An 18,648-nucleotide genomic window follows, 5' to 3' on the forward strand; every position below is an offset into this window, starting at 1 on the left:
AGCACATCTAGGACATCATGTCTCGCTCCATCCACCAACGCCACGTTGCACCACAGACTGTCCAGGAGTTGGCGCATGCTTTAGTCCAGGTCTGGGAGGAGATCCCTCAGGAGACCATCCACCACCTCATCAGGAGCATGCCCAGGCGTTGTAGGGAGGTCATACAGGCACATGGAGGCCACACACACTACTGAGCCTCATTTTGACTTGTTTTAAGGACATTACATCAAAGTTGGATCAGCCTGTAGTGTGGTTTTCCACTTTAATTTTGAGTGTGACTCCAAATCCAGACCTCCATGGGTTGATAAATTAGATTTCCATTGATCATTTTTGTGTGAATTTGTTGTCAGCACATTCAACTATGTAAAGAAAAAAGTATTTAATAAGAATATTTCATTCATTCAGATCTAGGATGTGTTATTTTAGTGTTCCCTTTATTTTTTTTTAGCAGTGTATATATAACTACTTTGATATATAGAACCCCTTTGATAGATATAACTATATAGAACCTCATTTGGTATATAGAACTAGTTCTAACTACTTTGATGTATAGAACTCATTTTATATATATATAGAACTACATAGAACCCATTTGGTATATAGAACTATGTATAACTACTTTGGTATATAGAACCCATTTGATATATAGAACCCATTTGATAAATAGAACCCCTTTGATATATAGAACCCCTTTGATAGATATTACTATATATAACTACTTTGGTATATATATAACTGTATAGAAATCCTTTGATATATATAGAACTACATAGAACCCATTTGATATATAGAACCCCTTTGGTATATAGAATCACTTTGGTATATATAACCCCTCTGACATATAGAACTCCTTTGATATATAGAACCCCTTTGATATGTAGAACCCCTCTGATATATAGAACCCCTCTGACATATAGAACTCCTTTGATATATAGAACCCCTTTGATATATAGAACCCCTCTGATATATAGAACTCCTTTGATATATAGAACCCCTTTGATATATAGAACCCCTTTGATATATAGAACCCCTTTGATATATAGAATCCCTTTGATATGTAGAACCCCTCTGATATATAGAACCCCTCTGACATATAGAATCCCTTTGATATATAGAATCCCTTTGATATATAGAATCCCTTTGATATGTAGAACCCCTCTGATATATAGAACCCCTCTGACATATAGAATCCCTTTGATATATAGAACCCCTTTGATATATAGAACCCCTATGATATATAGAACTCCTTTGATATATAGAACCCCTATGATATATAGAACTCCTTTGATATATAGAATCCCTTTGATATATAGAACCCCTCTGATATATAGAACTCCTTTGATATATAGAACCCCTCTGATATATATAACCCCTCTGACATATAGAATCCCTTTGATATATAGAACCCCTTTGATATATAGAACCCCTCTGATATATAGAATCCCTTTGATATATAGAACCCCTTTGATATATAGAACCCCTCTGATATATAGAATCCCTTTGATATATAGAATCCCTTTGATATATAGAACCCCTTTGATATATAGAATCCCTTTGATATATAGAACCCCTCTGATATATAGAATCCCTTTGATATATAGAACCCCTTTGATATATAGAACCCCTTTGATATATAGAACTCCTTTGATATATATAATCCCTTTGATATATAGAACCCCTCTGATATATAGAACCCCTATGCTTGTATTCAACACATTATTTCCCTGTGCTACTAGCTAGCATTTCATTTGCAACAGCGCAGGCTTGTATGAACCTTGAAACATATATGAATTCGACCCCCCCCCCCCCCCCCCCATATAGTAGAGTTAACGTTGTCGTTAATCAGTTAGCCATTTTTCTGCTCAGCATCATCGTTAATATGGATAGAAATGTCAATGTAAAACAAATGAATCAAAGGAAAAAGGAAGCTCGTTATCTGCCATTTCAGAGTTCGATGTGACTGGGTTAGCTTTTGTTAGCTGTTGTCTTCTAAAATCCCCATTACTCTCTGGGGTAGGGGTAGAACCCTCAAGGTTCTTGGCCTTCACATATAGAACCTTTTTATTTTTTTTTTAATTAATGGATTATTTTAATCTCATCCAAAGAACCAAAAGGGTCTATATAGAACCTCAAAGAACCAAAAGGGTCTATATAGATACTACTGTCCTCTCTGCACCCCGTGGAGGATAAGGTCTCAACCAGCCCAGCTGGACGGCCCTTTGGACCAACTGCACCGTCAGGCCAGGAGAACGCTGACCACAACACTCAGTCATGTGATCGTGAGGATGGCTGCCAGGCCAGGGGTGGTTTGATGTCTGTTGCTGCTGCCAAACGGCCTGAGTGACCTACAGAGGGGGAGAGGGAGCAGGGGAGAGAGACAGAAGGGGGGAGAGAGACAGAGGTGCAGGGCGAGAGGGGGAGAGAGACAGAGGGGGAAAGAGAGACAGAGGAAAAGAGAGAGAGATGGCTGGTGAAGCTTGAGGAAGGCAAGCAGGCTACAGACAAGTCTATGTAGCAGTTGCTCAGAAGTAGTAGCAAGCTGCTCAGTAGTAGCATAGCTCTCTGTACGTCAACATAGGACACCTTTTACATTAGTTGACATCTTCAGTGACTGTCCATGCCGCTGCTGCTGTCTTTCTCCAGAGGAGCTGGGTTTGGTTTGATTGTTTGGTTGGTTAGCTGCTCCTCTCTTTCTCCAGAGGAGCTGGGTTTGGTTTGATTGTTTGGTTGGTTAGCTGCTCCTCTCTTTCTCCAGAGGAGCTGGGTTTGGTTTGATTGTTTGGTTGGTTAGCTGCTCCTCTCTTTCTCCAGAGGAGCTGGGTTTGGTTTGATTGCTTGGTTGGTTAGCTGCTCCCAGCACGGCCGTGTGATGTTGACACATTCTCCCCAACACACTCACGCATCTGAAACCTGTTCTTAGCCCTACCACATCCTTTTATGGATAGGCTATATGTTATAATTAGCCACTCCCTTTCTGTTGAAGTGAGGTCCACTCCCAACCAGCCAGCTCACCAGCCACCAGGGCTTTCAAGTGGCTTTTCCTCTTCTATGGAACACATGTAACAAGCTGTTCTGCTGGATTCATAAAGACTGGGGTCTGTCTCTCTGTTCTCTCTGTTCTGCTGGTTTCATAGAGGCTGGGGTCTCTCTGTTCTCTCTGTTCTGCTGGTTTCATAGAGGCTGGGGTCTCTCTGTTCTCTCTGTTCTGCTGGTTTCATAGAGGCTGGGGTCTCTCTGTTCTCTCTGTTCTGCTGGTTTCATAGAGGCTGGGGTCTCTCTGTTCTCTCTGTTCTGCTGGTTTCATAGAGGCTGGGGTCTCTCTGTTCTCTCTGTTCTGCTGGTTTCATAGAGGCTGGGGTCTCTCTGTTCTCTCTGTTCTGCTGGTTTCATAGAGACTGGTCTCTCTGTTCTGCTGGTTTCATAGAGACTGGTGTCTCTCTGTTGGTTTCATAGAGACTGGTGTCTCTCTGCTGGTTTCATAGAGACTGGTGTCTCTCTGCTGGTTTCATAGAGACTGGTGTCTCTCTGCTGGTTTCATAAAGACTGGTGTCTCTCTGCTGGTTTCATAGAGACTGGTGTCTCTCTGTTGGTTTCATAGAGACTGGTGTCTCTCTGCTGGTTTCATAGAGACTGGTGTCTCTCTGTTCTGCTGGTTTCATAAAGACTGGTGTCTCTCTGCTGGTTTCATAAAGACTGGTGTCTCTCTGCTGGTTTCATAAAGACTGGTGTCTCTCTGTTCTCTCTGTTCTGCTGGTTTCATAAAGACTGGTGTCTCTCTGTTCTGCTGGTTTCATAGAGACTGGGGTATCTGTTGGTTTCATAGAGACTGGGGTATCTGCTGGTTTCATAGAGACTGGTGTCTCTCTGCTGGTTTCATAGAGACTGGTGTCTCTCTGCTGGTTTCATAGAGACTGGTGTCTCTCTGCTGGTTTCATAAAGACTGGTGTCTCTCTGCTGGTTTCATAAAGACTGGTGTCTCTCTGCTGGTTTCATAGAGACTGGGGTCTCTCTGCTGGTTTCATAGAGACTGGGGTCTCTCTGCTGGTTTCATAGAGACTGGTGTCTCTCTGCTGGTTTCATAAAGACTGGGGTCTCTCTGTTCTCTCTGTTCTGCTGGTTTCATAGAGACTGGTGTCTCTCTGCTGGTTTCATAGAGACTGGTGTCTCTCTGCTGGTTTCATAGAGACTGGTGTCTCTCTGTTCTGCTGGTTTCATAAGGACTGGCGTCTCTCTGTTCTCTCTGTTCTGCTGGTTTCATAAACACTGGTGTCTCTGCTGGTTTCATAAAGACTGGGGTCTCTCTGTTGTCTCTGTTCTGCTGGTTTCATAAAGACTGGTGTTTCTCTGTTCTCTCTGTTCTGCTGGTTTCATAAAGACTGGTGTCTCTCTGTTCTGCTGGTTTCATAAGGACTGGCGTCTCTCTGTTCTCTCTGTTCTGCTGGTTTCATAAACACTGGTGTCTCTGCTGGTTTCATAAAGACTGGGGTCTCTCTGTTATCTCTGTTCTGCTGGTTTCATAAAGACTGGTGTCTCTCTGCTGGTTTCATAAAGACTGGGGTCTCTCTGTTATCTCTGTTCTGCTGGTTTCATAAAGACTGGGGTCTCTCTGTTCTGCTGGTTTCATAAAGGCTGGGGTCTCTCTGCTCTCTCTGTTCTGCTGGTTTCATAAAGACTGGGGTCTCTCTGCTCTCTCTGTTCTGCTGGTTTCATAAAGGCTGGGGTCTCTCTGTTCTCTCTGTTCTGCTGGTTTCATAAAGGCTGGGGTCTCTCTGTTCTGCTAGTTTCATAAAGGCTGGGGTCTCTCTGTTCTGCTGGTTTCATAAAGGCTGGGGTCTCTCTGCTCTCTCTGCTCTGCTCTGCTCCAGTTCTGCAGATTGACCTCGTATGTGTATGCATGTGTATGTGTTTATGCCTGCCAGCCGTTGGGCCCTGTGTGTAATTAACCATGGTTCTCATAAAGAGTTGGCTCTCAGCGGGGTGCATAGTGTTATGGCGGGGCTAGTAGTCATGCCAGCTCCCGTTTGGTCGTTCGTGTGTTGAGCTGATGGCTGTTGTAGGCAGGGAGGGAGGCAGAGAGAGAGGGCAAGGGAAGGAGGGAGGGAGGGAGGGAACGTGGGATGCAAGGGCAGATGAAGGAAGGAAAGGAGGGAGGGAGGGCCCAGCCCAGATGTTTCCCATCAACAGGTAGTTAGTTATCTTACTAACAGGCCAGCCATGCCTGGGACGTTCCTGGAGCTGCTGCTGCTCAGCTACAACACAGACAGGCTCACTATTCTACTCTACTCTACTCTACTCTACTCTACTCTACTCTACTCTACTCTGTTCTACTCTACTCTACTCTACTCTACTCTACTCTACTCTGTTCTACTCTACTCTGTTCTGCTCTACTCTACTCTACTCTATTCTGTTCTGCTCTACTCTACTCTGCTCTATTCTGTTCTGCTCTACTCTACTCTGCTCTGCTCTACTCTGGTCTGCTCTACTCTACTCTGCTCTATTCTGTTCTGCTCTACTCTACTCTGCTCTGCTCTACTCTGGTCTGTTCTACTCTACTCTACTCTATTCTGTTCTGCTCTACTCTACTCTGCTCTGCTCTACTCTGGTCTGTTCTACTCTACTCTACTCTACTCTGTTCTACACTACTCTACTCTACTCTACTCTACTCTACTCTACTCTGTTCTACTCTACTCTACTCTGTTCTACTCTACTCTACTCTGTTCTACTCTACTCTACTCTGTTCTACTCTACTCTGCTCTACTCTACTCTACTCTACTCTGCTCTACTCTGTTCTACTCTACTCTACTCTACTCTGTTCGACTCTACTCTGTTCTACTCTACTCTACTCTACTCTGTTCTACTCTGCTCTACTCTGTTCTGTTCTACTCTACTCTGTTCTACTCTACTCTGTTCTACTCTACTCTGTTCTGCTCTGCTCTACTCTGGTCTGTTCTACTCATTTCTCCTCTCCTCCCCAGACGCTCACAGACTCCCACCATCCCATCTGCGTTAGGGTTACTCATGTCTCCTCTCCTCCCCAGATGCTCACAGACTCCCACCATCCCATCTGGGTTAGGGTTACTCATGTCTCCTCTCCTCCCCAGACGCTCACAGACTCCCACCATCCCATCTGGGTTAGGGTTACTCATGTCTCCTCTCCTCCCCAGACGCTCACAGACTCCCACCATCCCATCTGGGTTAGGGTTACTCATGTCTCCTCTCCTCCCCAGACGCTCACAGACTCCCACCATCCCATCTGGGTTAGGGTTACTCATTTCTCCTCTCCTCCCCAGACGCTCACAGACTCCCACCATCCCATCTGGGTTAGCGTTAGTTAACTAACACCATGGTAACTAACTCATGTCTCCTCTCCTCCCCAGACGTTAACTAACACCATTGTAACTAACACCATGGTAACCAACACCATGGTAACTAACGCATGTCTCCTCTCCTCCCCAGACGTTAACTAACACCATGGTAACTAACACCATGGTAACTAACTCATGTCTCCTCCCCAGACGTTCACGGCCTGGTGTAACTCCCACCTGAGGAAAGCAGGAACGCAGATCGAGAACATCGAGGAGGACTTCAGAGACGGACTGAAACTCATGCTGCTGTTGGAGGTCATCTCAGGTGAGGAGGAGAGGCCTGGTGCCCACATTATATATCTAGTGGTGCCCACATGATGTATCTCTAATGGTGCCCACATGATGTATCTAATGGTGCCCACATGATGTATCTAATGGTGCCCACATTATGTATATCTAATGGTGCCCACATGATGTATCTCTAATGGTGTCCACATGATGTATATCTAATGGTGTCCACATGATGTATATCTAATGGTGCCCACATGATGTATCTAATGGTGCCCACATTATGTATATCTAATGGTGCCCACATGATGTATATCTAATGGTGCCCACATGATGTATATCTAATGGTGCCCACATTATGTATATCTAATGGTGCCCACATGATGTATCTCTAATGGTGTCCACATGATGTATATCTAATGGTGTCCACATGATGTATATCTAATGGTGTCCACATGATGTATCTCTAATGGTGTCCACATGATGTATATCTAATGGTGTCCACATGATGTATCTCTAATGGTGTCCACATGATGTATCTAATGGTGCCCACATGATGTATCTAATGGTGCCCACATGATGTATCTCTAATGGTGTCCACATGATGTATCTAATGGTGCCCACATTATGTATATCTAATGGTGTCCACATGATGTATCTAATGGTGCCCACATTATGTATATCTAATGGTGTCCACATGATGTATCTAATGGTGCCCACATGATGTATCTCTAATGGTGTCCACATGATGTATCTAATGGTGTCCACATGATATATCTAATGGTGCCCACATGATGTATCTAATGGTGCCCACATTATGTATATCTAATGGTGCCCACATTATGTATATCTAATGGTGTCCACATGATGTATCTAATGGTGTCCACATGATGTATCTAATGGTGCCCACATGATGTATCTAATGGTGTCCACATGATGTATATCTAATGGTGCCCACATGATGTATCTAATGGTGCCCACATGATGTATCTAATGGTGCCCACATGATGTGTCTAATGGTGCCCACATGATGTATCTAATGGTGCCCACATGATGTATCTAATGGTGCCCACATGATGTATCTAATGGTGCCCACATGATGTATCTAATGGTGTCCACATGATGTATCTAATGGTGCCCACATTATGTATCTAATGGTATCCACATGATGTATCTAATGGTGTCCACATGATGTATCTAATGGTGTCCACATGATGTATCTAATGGTGCCCACATGATGTATCTAATGGTGTCCACATGATGTATATCTAATGGTGCCCACATGATGTATCTAATGGTGCCCACATGATGTATCTAATGGTGTCCACATGATGTATCTAATGGTGCCCACATGATGTATCTAATGGTGTCCACATGATGTATATCTAATGGTGCCCACATTATGTATATCTAATGGTGTCCACATGATGTATCTAATGGTGTCCACATGATGTATATCTAATGGTGCCCACATTATGTATATCTAATGGTGTCCACATGATGTATCTAATGGTGCCCACATGATGTATATCTAATGGTGTCCACATGATGTATCTAATGGTGCCCACATGATGTATCTCTAATGGTGCCCACATGATGTATCTAATGGTGTCCACATGATGTATCTAATGGTGCCCACACGATGTATCTAATGGTGTCCACATGATGTATCTAATGGTGCCCACATGATGTATATCTAATGGTGCCCACATGATGTATCTCTAATGGTGCCCACATTATGTATCTAATGGTGTCCACATGATGTATATCTAATGGTGCCCACATGATGTATATCTAATGGTGCCCACATGATGTATCTAATGGTGCCCACATTATGTATCTAATGGTGACCACATGATGTATCTCTAATGGTGCCCACACGATGTATCTCTAATGGTGCCCACATGATGTATCTAATGGTGCACACATGATGTATCCAATGGTGCCCACATGATGTATATCTAATGGTGCCCACATGATGTATCTCTAATGGTGCCCACATGATGTATCTAATGGTGCCCACATTATGTATCTAATGGTGCCCACATTATGTCTCTAATGGTGCTCACAATGTATCTCTAATGGTGCCCACATGATGTATCTCTAATGGTGTCCACATGATGTATCTCTAATGGTGTCCACATGATGTATCTGATGGTGTCTACATGATGTATCTAATGGTGCCCACATGATGTATCTAATGGTGCACACATGATATATCTAATGGTGCCCACATGATGTATCTCTAATGGTGCCCACATGATGTATCTAATGGTGTCTACATGATGTATCTAATGGTGCCCACATGATATATCTAATGGTGCCCACGTGATGTATCTAATGGTGCCCACATGATGTATCTAATGGTGCCCACATGATGTATCTCTAATGGTGCCCACATTATGTATCTAATGGTGTCCACATGATGTATCTAATGGTGCCCACATGATGTATATCTAATGGTGCCCACATGATGTATCTCTAATGGTGCCCACATGATGTATCTAATGGTGCCCACATGATGTATCTCTAATGGTGTCCACATGATGTATCTAATGGTGCCCACATTATGTATATCTAATGGTGTCCACATGATGTATCTAATGGTGCCCACATTATGTATATCTAATGGTGTCCACATGATGTATCTAATGGTGCCCACATGATGTATCTCTAATGGTGTCCACATGATGTATCTAATGGTGTCCACATGATATATCTAATGGTGCCCACATGATGTATCTAATGGTGCCCACATTATGTATATCTAATGGTGCCCACATTATGTATATCTAATGGTGTCCACATGATGTATCTAATGGTGTCCACATGATGTATCTAATGGTGCCCACATGATGTATCTAATGGTGTCCACATGATGTATATCTAATGGTGCCCACATGATGTATCTAATGGTGCCCACATGATGTATCTAATGGTGCCCACATGATGTATCTAATGGTGCCCACATGATGTATCTAATGGTGCCCACATGATGTATCTAATGGTGCCCACATGATGTATCTAATGGTGTCCACATGATGTATCTAATGGTGCCCACATTATGTATCTAATGGTGTCCACATGATGTATCTAATGGTGTCCACATGATGTATCTAATGGTGTCCACATGATGTATCTAATGGTGTCCACATGATGTATCTAATGGTGCCCACATGATGTATCTAATGGTGTCCACATGATGTATATCTAATGGTGCCCACATGATGTATCTAATGGTGCCCACATGATGTATCTAATGGTGTCCACATGATGTATCTAATGGTGCCCACATGATGTATCTAATGGTGTCCACATGATGTATATCTAATGGTGCCCACATTATGTATATCTAATGGTGTCCACATGATGTATCTAATGGTGTCCACATGATGTATATCTAATGGTGCCCACATTATGTATATCTAATGGTGTCCACATGATGTATCTAATGGTGCCCACATGATGTATATCTAATGGTGTCCACATGATGTATCTAATGGTGCCCACATGATGTATCTCTAATGGTGCCCACATGATGTATCTAATGGTGTCCACATGATGTATCTAATGGTGCCCACACGATGTATCTAATGGTGTCCACATGATGTATCTAATGGTGCCCACATGATGTATATCTAATGGTGCCCACATGATGTATCTCTAATGGTGCCCACATTATGTATCTAATGGTGTCCACATGATGTATATCTAATGGTGCCCACATGATGTATATCTAATGGTGCCCACATGATGTATCTAATGGTGCCCACATTATGTATCTAATGGTGACCACATGATGTATCTCTAATGGTGCCCACACGATGTATCTCTAATGGTGCCCACATGATGTATCTAATGGTGCCCACATGATGTATTTAATGGTGCCCACATGATGTATATCTAATGGTGCCCACATGATGTATCTCTAATGGTGCCCACATGATGTATCTAATGGTGCCCACATTATGTATCTAATGGTGCCCACATTATGTCTCTAATGGTGCTCACAATGTATCTCTAATGGTGCCCACATGATGTATCTCTAATGGTGTCCACATGATGTATCTCTAATGGTGTCCACATGATGTATCTGATGGTGTCTACATGATGTATCTAATGGTGCCCACATGATGTATCTAATGGTGCCCACATGATGTATCTAATGGTGCCCACATGATGTATCTCTAATGGTGCCCACATGATGTATCTAATGGTGTCTACATGATGTATCTAATGGTGCCCACATGATATATCTAATGGTGCCCACGTGATGTATCTAATGGTGCCCACATGATGTATCTAATGGTGCCCACATGATGTATCTCTAATGGTGCCCACATTATGTATCTAATGGTGTCCACATGATGTATCTAATGGTGCCCACATGATGTATATCTAATGGTGCCCACATGATGTATCTAATGGTGTCTACATGATGTATCTAATGGTGCCCACATGATGTATCTAATGGTGTCTACATGATGTATCTAATGGTGTCTACATGATGTATCTAATGGTGCCCACATGATGTATCTAATGGTGCCCACATGATGTATCTAATGGTGCCCACATGATGTATCTAATGGTGCTCACATGATGTATCCAATGGTGCCCACATGATGTATCTCTAATGGTGCCCACATTATGTATCTAATGGTGCCCACATGATGTATCTAATGGTGCCCACATGATGTATCTCTAATGGTGTCTACATGATGATGTATCTCTAATGGTGCCCACATGATGTATCTCTAATGGTGCCCACATGATGTATCTCTAATGGTGCCCACATAATGTATCCAATGGTGCCCATATGATGTATCTCTAACGGCAGAGAACAGAGATATTCACAGCAGAGCCCAGTCCATGTATTTCAATGACAATGACTTCCTAGAACTTTTCCCGAATTCAAACTTTTGTCAGACTTTTCATTGATGCCAGGATGTGTGTATGTGATCTACTAACACTGTAGCCTACTAACAGCATACCAACAGGAACATAGCAACAGGAACATAGCAACAGGAACATAGCAACAGGAACATAGTAACAAGAACATAGCAACAAGAACATAGCAACAGGAACATAGTAACAGGAACATAACAACAGGAACATAGCAACAGGAACATAACAACATGAACATAACAACATGAACATAGCAACAGGAACAGAGCAACAGGAACATAACAACAGGAACATAGCAACAGGAACATAACAACATGAACATAACAACATGAACATAGCAACATGAACATAGTAACAGGAACATAGTAACAGGAACATAGTAACAGGAACAGAGCAACAGGAACAGAGCAACAGGAACATATCAACAGGAACATATTAGCAGGAACATAACAACAGGAACATAACAGCAGGAACATAGTAACAGGAACATAGTAACAGGAACATATCAACAGGAACATAGCAACAGGAACATAGCAACAGGAACATAGCAACAGGAACATAACAACAGGAACATAACAACAGGAACATAGCAACAGGAACATAACAACAGGAACATAACAACAGGATCATAGCAACAGGAACATAGCAACAAGAACATAACAACAGGAACATAGCAACAGGAACATAACAACAGGAACATAGCAACAGGAACATAGCAACAGGAACATAGCAACAGGAACATAGCAACAGGAACATAGCAACAGGAACAGAGCAACAGGAACATAGCAACAGGAACATAACAACAGGAACATAGCAACAGGAGCATAACAACAGGATATGTCTCTTTCCCCACTGCCTCAGGATGCCTCTTTCCTCACTGCCTCAGGATGTCTCTTTCCTCACTGCCTCAGGAAATGGTCCTTTCATCACTGCCTCAGGATATGTCTCTTTCCCCACTGCCTCAGGATGTCTCTTTCCCCACTGCCTCAGGATGTCTCTTACCTCACTGCCTCAGGAAATGGTCCTTTCATCACTGCCTCAGGATATGTCTCTTTCCTCACTGTCTCAGGATATGTCTCTTTCCCCACTGCCTCAGGATGTCTCTTTCCCCACTGCCTCAGGATATGTCTCTTTCCCCACTGCCTCAGGATATGTCTCTTTCCCCACTGCCTCAGGATGTCTCTTTCCTCACTGCCTCAGGATGTCTCTTTCCTCACTGCCTCAGGATATGTCCCTTTCCTCACTGCCTCAGGATATGTCCCTTTCCTCACTGCCTCAGGATATGTCTCTTTCCTCACTGCCTCAGGATGTCTCTTTCCTCACTGCCTCAGGATATGTCTCTTTCCTCACTGCCTCAGGATATGTCTCTTTCCCCACTGCCTCAGGATGTCTCTTTCCTCACTGCCTCAGGATGTCTCTTTCCTCACTGCCTCAGGATATGTCTCTTTCCTCACTGCCTCAGGATGTCTCTTTCCTCACTGCCTCAGGATATGTCTCTTTCCCCACTGCCTCATGATATGTCTCTTTCCCCACTGCCTCAGGATGTCTCTTTCCCCACTGCCTCAGGAAATGTCTCTTTCCTCACTGCCTCAGGATGTCTCTTTCCTCACTGCCTCAGGAAATGTCTCTTTCCTCACTGCCTCAGGATGTCTCTTTCCTCACTGCCTCAGGATGTCTCTTTCCTCACTGCCTCAGGATGTCTCTTTCCTCACTGCCTCAGGATATGTCCCTTTCCTCACTGCCTCAGGATATGTCCCTTTCCTCACTGCCTCAGGATGTCTCTTTCCTCACTGCCTCAGGATATGTCTCTTTCCTCACTGCCTCAGGATATGTCTCTTTCCCTACTGCCTCAGGATGTCTCTTTCCTCACTGCCTCAGGATGTCTCTTTCCTCACTGCCTCAGGATATGTCTCTTTCCTCACTGCCTCAGGATGTCTCTTTCCTCACTGCCTCAGGATGTCTCTTTCCTCACTGCCTCAGGATATGTCTCTTTCCTCACTGCCTCAGGATGTCTCTTTCCTCACTGCCTCAGGATATGTCTCTTTCCTCACTGCCTCAGGATATGTCTCTTTCCTCCCTGCCTCAGGATATGTCTTTTTCACAATTTCAGAGTGTTATTTTGACATCTCAGTGTGGAAGCATCATATTTTTAACTACAGTGGGCCTTTAAATATTGAATACACTACAGGTTAGCATTTCCTGCTGTGATCATCTTGCAACAACAGGATGATCAAATTATGAGACTGCACCTGTAGATATTTTATATAAAGGTAAATGATACAGGCGTTGTTTAACGTCTCACTCCACAGTGCCATAAGTCTGACCCTTAACCCCTTGACCCCTTCTGTCTGTTTCCTGTCCAGGAGAGCGCTTGGCCAAACCAGAGAGAGGGAAGATGAGAGTTCACAAGATCTCCAACGTCAACAAAGCTCTCCACTACATCACCAGTAAAGGAGTCAAGCTGGTGTCCATCGGAGCTGAGGGTGGGTTCAACAATACCCTGGTCACTACTGTAGTAAACTAGACTGTAGTACACTAGACTGTAGTACACTACATCACCAGTAAAGGAGTCAAGCTGGTGTCCATCGGAGCTGAGGGTGGGTTCAACAATACCCTGGTCACTACTGTAGTAAACTAGACTGTAGTAAACTAGACTGTAGTCCACTACATCACCAGTAAAGGAGTCAAGCTGGTGTCCATCGGAGCTGAGGGTGAGTTCAACAATACCCTGGTCACTACTGTAGTAAACTAGACTGTAGTAAACTAGACTGTAGTACACTAGACTGTAGTAAACTAGACTGTAGTACACTAGACTGTAGTAAACTAGACTGTAGTAAACTAGACTGTAGTACACTAGACTGTAGTACACTAGACTGTAGTAAACTAGACTGTAGTAAACTAGACTGTAGTAAACTAGACTGTAGAAAACTAGACTGTAGTAAACTAGACTGTAGAAAACTAGACTGTAGAAAACTAGACTGTAGAAAACTAGACTGTAGTAAACTAGACTGTAGAAAACTAGACTGTAGAAAACTAGACTGTAGAAAACTAGACTGTAGAAAACTAGACTGTAGAAAACTAGACTGTAGTAAACTAGACTGTAGTAAACTAGACTGTAGTCCACTACATCACCAGTAAAGGAGTCAAGCTGGTTTCCATTGGAGCTGAGGGTGGGTTGAAAACCTTAGTCTGTAAATAAATAAATGGACAACGTGACTGACACACTTCTGCATTAATTTAGATAGAGTGAAGAACCCGGTCACATGATACTGGACTGTCTATATACACAGTAACCTAATGTAACAATGAAAGAAATCCCTGAAATTAGATTCCCCCCTACATACTGGTTTTCACGAGAAAGAGGCACTGTTCAAACAATCTAGTAAATGTGGAGGAGGAGCTAAGACGGATGGCTAATATGGATAAGATGGCGCCGGAGGGGATTGCTGCCATTTTAACGGGCTCCTAACCAATCGTGCTGTTCTGTATGTTTTTTTTTGCTGTGTTTGTAACCATTTTTGCACATAATGTTTCCGCCACCGTCTCTTCTGACCGAGCTTCTGGACATCAGAACAGCGGTTACTCATCTCGGACTGGACAAAGTTTTTTTTCTTTAACGAATTGGAGGTCGAAAGATTAACGGCTCCTACCGGACCAGGCCCAAATCCCTGTCTTGAAGAGGAGACGCCCGATACCTTTACCTTTACCATCCGTCCTACTGGTGAATGTGCAATCACTGGAGAATAAACTGGATGAGCTTCGTTCGAGACTATCCTTCCAACGGGACATTAAAAACTGTAATATCTTATGTTTCACCGAGTCGAGGCTGAACGAGGACAGTTGGCTGGGTTTTCCTTGCATCGGCATGACAGAACAGCAACCTCCAGTAAGACGAGGGGTGGTGGTGTGTGTCTATTTGTCAACAACAGCTGGTGCGCAACGTCTGATATTAAAGATGTCTCGAGGTTTTTCTCGGCTGAGGTAGAGTACCTCATGATAAGCTGTAGACCACACTATTTACCAAGAGTTTTCATCTGTATTTTTCGTAGCCATCTATTTACCACCACAAAATGATGCTGGCACTAGGACCACCCTCAACGAGCTGTATAAGGCCATGAACAAACAAGTAGCCGGGGACTTTAAAGCAGGAAAACTTAAATCTGTTTTACCTCATTTCTACCAGTATGTCACATGTGCTACCTCAGGAAAAAAAAACTCTACACCACCTTTACTCCACACACAGTGATGCATACAAAGCTCTCACTCACCCTCCATTTGGCAAATCTAACCATAATTCTATCCTCCTAATTCCTGTTTACAAGCAAAACCTCAAGCAGGAAGCACCAGTGTCTTGCTCAATACAGAAGTGGTCTGATGACGTGGATGCTAAGCTACAGGACTGATTTGCTAGCACAGACTGGAATATGTTCCGGGATTCATCCGATGGCATTGAGGAGTTTACCACCTCAGTAACCCCACAGTGACCGTTCATACATATCCCAACTAGAAGCCATGGATTACAGGCAACATCCACACTGAGCTAAAGGTTAGAGCTGCCGCTCTCAAGGAACGGGACACTAATCTGGGAGCTTATAAGAAATCTCAATATGCCCTCAGATGAACCATCAAACAGGCAAAGCGTCAACACAGGACTAAGATTGATTCCTACTACACCTGCTCTGACGTTCTTCGGATGTGGCAGGGCTTGCAAACTATTACAGATTACAAAAGGAAACCCAGCCGTGAGCTGCCCAGTGACACGAGCCTACCAGACAAGCTAAATACCTTCTATGCTCACTTCACAGCAAGCAACGCTGAACCATGAATGAGAACACCAGCTGTTCCGGATGACTGTGTGATCACGTTCTCCGTAGCCGACGTGAGGCCTTTAAACAGGTCAACATTCACAAGGCCGCAGGGCCAGACGGATTACCCGAAAGCGTACTCCAAGCATGCGCTGACCAACTGGCAACTGTCTACACTTTCATTTTCAACCTCTCCCTGACCGAGTCTGTAATACCTACATGTTTCAAGCAGACCACCATAGTGCCTGTGCCCAAGAACGCCAAGGTAACTAGCCTAAATGACTACCGCCCCACAGCACTCACGTCTGTAGCCATGAAGTGCTTTGAAAGGCTGGTCATGACTCACATCAACACCATTATCCCAGAAACCCTACACCCACTCCAATCTGATACCGACCCAACAGACCCACAGATGACGCAATCTCCATTGCACTCCACACTGCCCTTTCCCACCTGGACAAAAGGAACACCTACGTGAGACTGCTGTTCTTTGACTACAGCTCAGCGTTCAACACCATAGTGCCATAAACGCTCATCACTAAGCTTAGGATCCTGAGACTAAAGGATCCTAAGCGGCTCTGCAACTTGATCCAGGACTTCCTGACGGCCCCCTCCAGGTGGTTAGGTAGCAACACACCACACAGATTCTCAACATGGGGCCCCTCAGGGGTTTTACGCTTAGTCCATTCCTTCACCCACGACTACAGCACCATCCATTAAGTTTGCCGACAACACAGAGGTGATAGGTCTGATCACCGACAATGATGAGAACAGCCTACAGGGATGAGGTCAGAGACCTGCCAGGACAACAAACTCTCCCTCAACGTGAGCAAAACAAAAGAGCTGATCGGTGGACTACAGGAAAAGGGGGGGGGGGGGGCCGAGCACGCCCCCATTCACATCGACGTTACTGTAGTGGAGTGGGTCGATCACTTCAAGTTCCTTGTCATTCACATCACTAACAAACTATCATGGTCCAAACACACCATGACAGTCGTGAAGAGGGCACGACAACACCTATTCCCCCTCAGGAGACTGAAAAGATTTGGCATGGGTCCTCAGATCCTCAACAAGTTCTACAGCTGCACCATCGAGAGCATGGTTGCATCACAACAGCGCCCAAGCCTTTAGTTAATCAGTTAATCGAATGCTACTAATGACCCCCTTTTTTTACACTTGAGTATTTTGGTATTTTATTAGGATCCACATTAGCTGTTGCAAAAGCAGCAGCTACTCTTCCTGGTGGTTAACACAGAACACAGAACACAGAACACAGAACACAGAGCACAGAACACAGAGCACAGAACACAGAACACAGAGCACAGAACACAGAGCACAGAACACAGAACACAGAACACAGAACACAGAGCACAGAGCACAGAGCACAGAACACAGAGCACAGAACACAGAGCACAGAACACAGAGCACAGAGCACAGAACACAGAGCACAGAACACAGAGCACAGAACACAGAGCACAGAACACAGAGCACAGAACACAGAGCACAGAACACAGAACACAAAACATGAAACAATACAGAATGACATAATACATAACATCATTAGACAAGAACAGCTCAAGGACAGAACTATATACATTTTTGTAAAAGACACACGTAGCCTACACATCAATGCATACACACAAACTATCTAGGTCCAATAGGGGAGAGGCGTTGTTGCCGTGAGGTGTTGCTTTATCTGTTTTTTTAAACCAGGTTTGCTGTTTATTTGAGCAATATGAGATGGAAGGAAGTTCCATGCAATAAGGACTCTATATAATACTGTACGCTTTCTTGAATTTGTTCTGGATTTGGGGACTGTGAAAAGACCCCTGGTGACATGTCTGGTGGGGTAAGTGTGTGTGTCAGGTCTGTGTGTAAGTTGACTATGCAAACAATTTGGGATTTTCAACACATTCATGTTTCTTATAACAAGAAGTGATACAGTCAGTCTCTCCTCAACTCTTAGCCAATCAGTCCTCTGATTATAATTAAGAGCAAAAAGACTCAGACCATGAGAAACAAGATTATCTTGTCTGATGAAACCAAGTTTGAACTCTTTGGCCTGAATGCCAAACGTCACGTCTGGAGAAAACCTGGCACCATCCCTACGGTGAAGCATGGTGGTGACAGCATCATGCTGTGGGGAAACCTGGCACCATCCCTACGGCGAAGCATGGTGGTGACAGCATCATGCTGTAGGGATGTTTCCAGAGGCAGGGAGACTAGTCAGGATTGAGGAAAAGATGAATGTTGCAAAGTACAAAGAGATCCTTGATGAAAATCTGCTCCAGAGCGCTCAGGACCTCAGACTAGAGGCAAAGGTTCACCTTCCAACAGGACAACGA

The 18,648-nt window shown here is 43.9% G+C and overlaps 1 protein-coding gene across 5 annotated transcripts in view; it reads left to right on the forward strand.

The window, feature by feature from the left end:
• Positions 1-18,648, forward strand: part of LOC110512290 (alpha-actinin-1-like) — a 116,224-nt gene that overhangs the window by 26,507 nt on the left and 71,069 nt on the right. For 3 of the 5 annotated variants that reach the window (XM_036955342.1, XM_036955344.1, XM_036955343.1), the window contains exons 2-3: positions 6,516-6,630; positions 13,862-13,981. In XM_036955342.1, the coding sequence (XP_036811237.1) occupies positions 6,516-6,630; positions 13,862-13,981 (235 nt within the window). Of the gene's footprint in view, positions 1-6,515; positions 6,631-13,861; positions 13,982-14,144; positions 14,210-14,607; positions 14,669-18,648 lie in introns of those variants that run through there. The other 2 variants (XM_036955345.1, XM_036955346.1) reach the window with 2 other exon arrangements.

Source organism: Oncorhynchus mykiss, chromosome 19 (genome assembly GCF_013265735.2).
Source record: "Oncorhynchus mykiss isolate Arlee chromosome 19, USDA_OmykA_1.1, whole genome shotgun sequence".
NCBI lineage: Eukaryota > Metazoa > Chordata > Actinopteri > Salmoniformes > Salmonidae > Oncorhynchus > Oncorhynchus mykiss.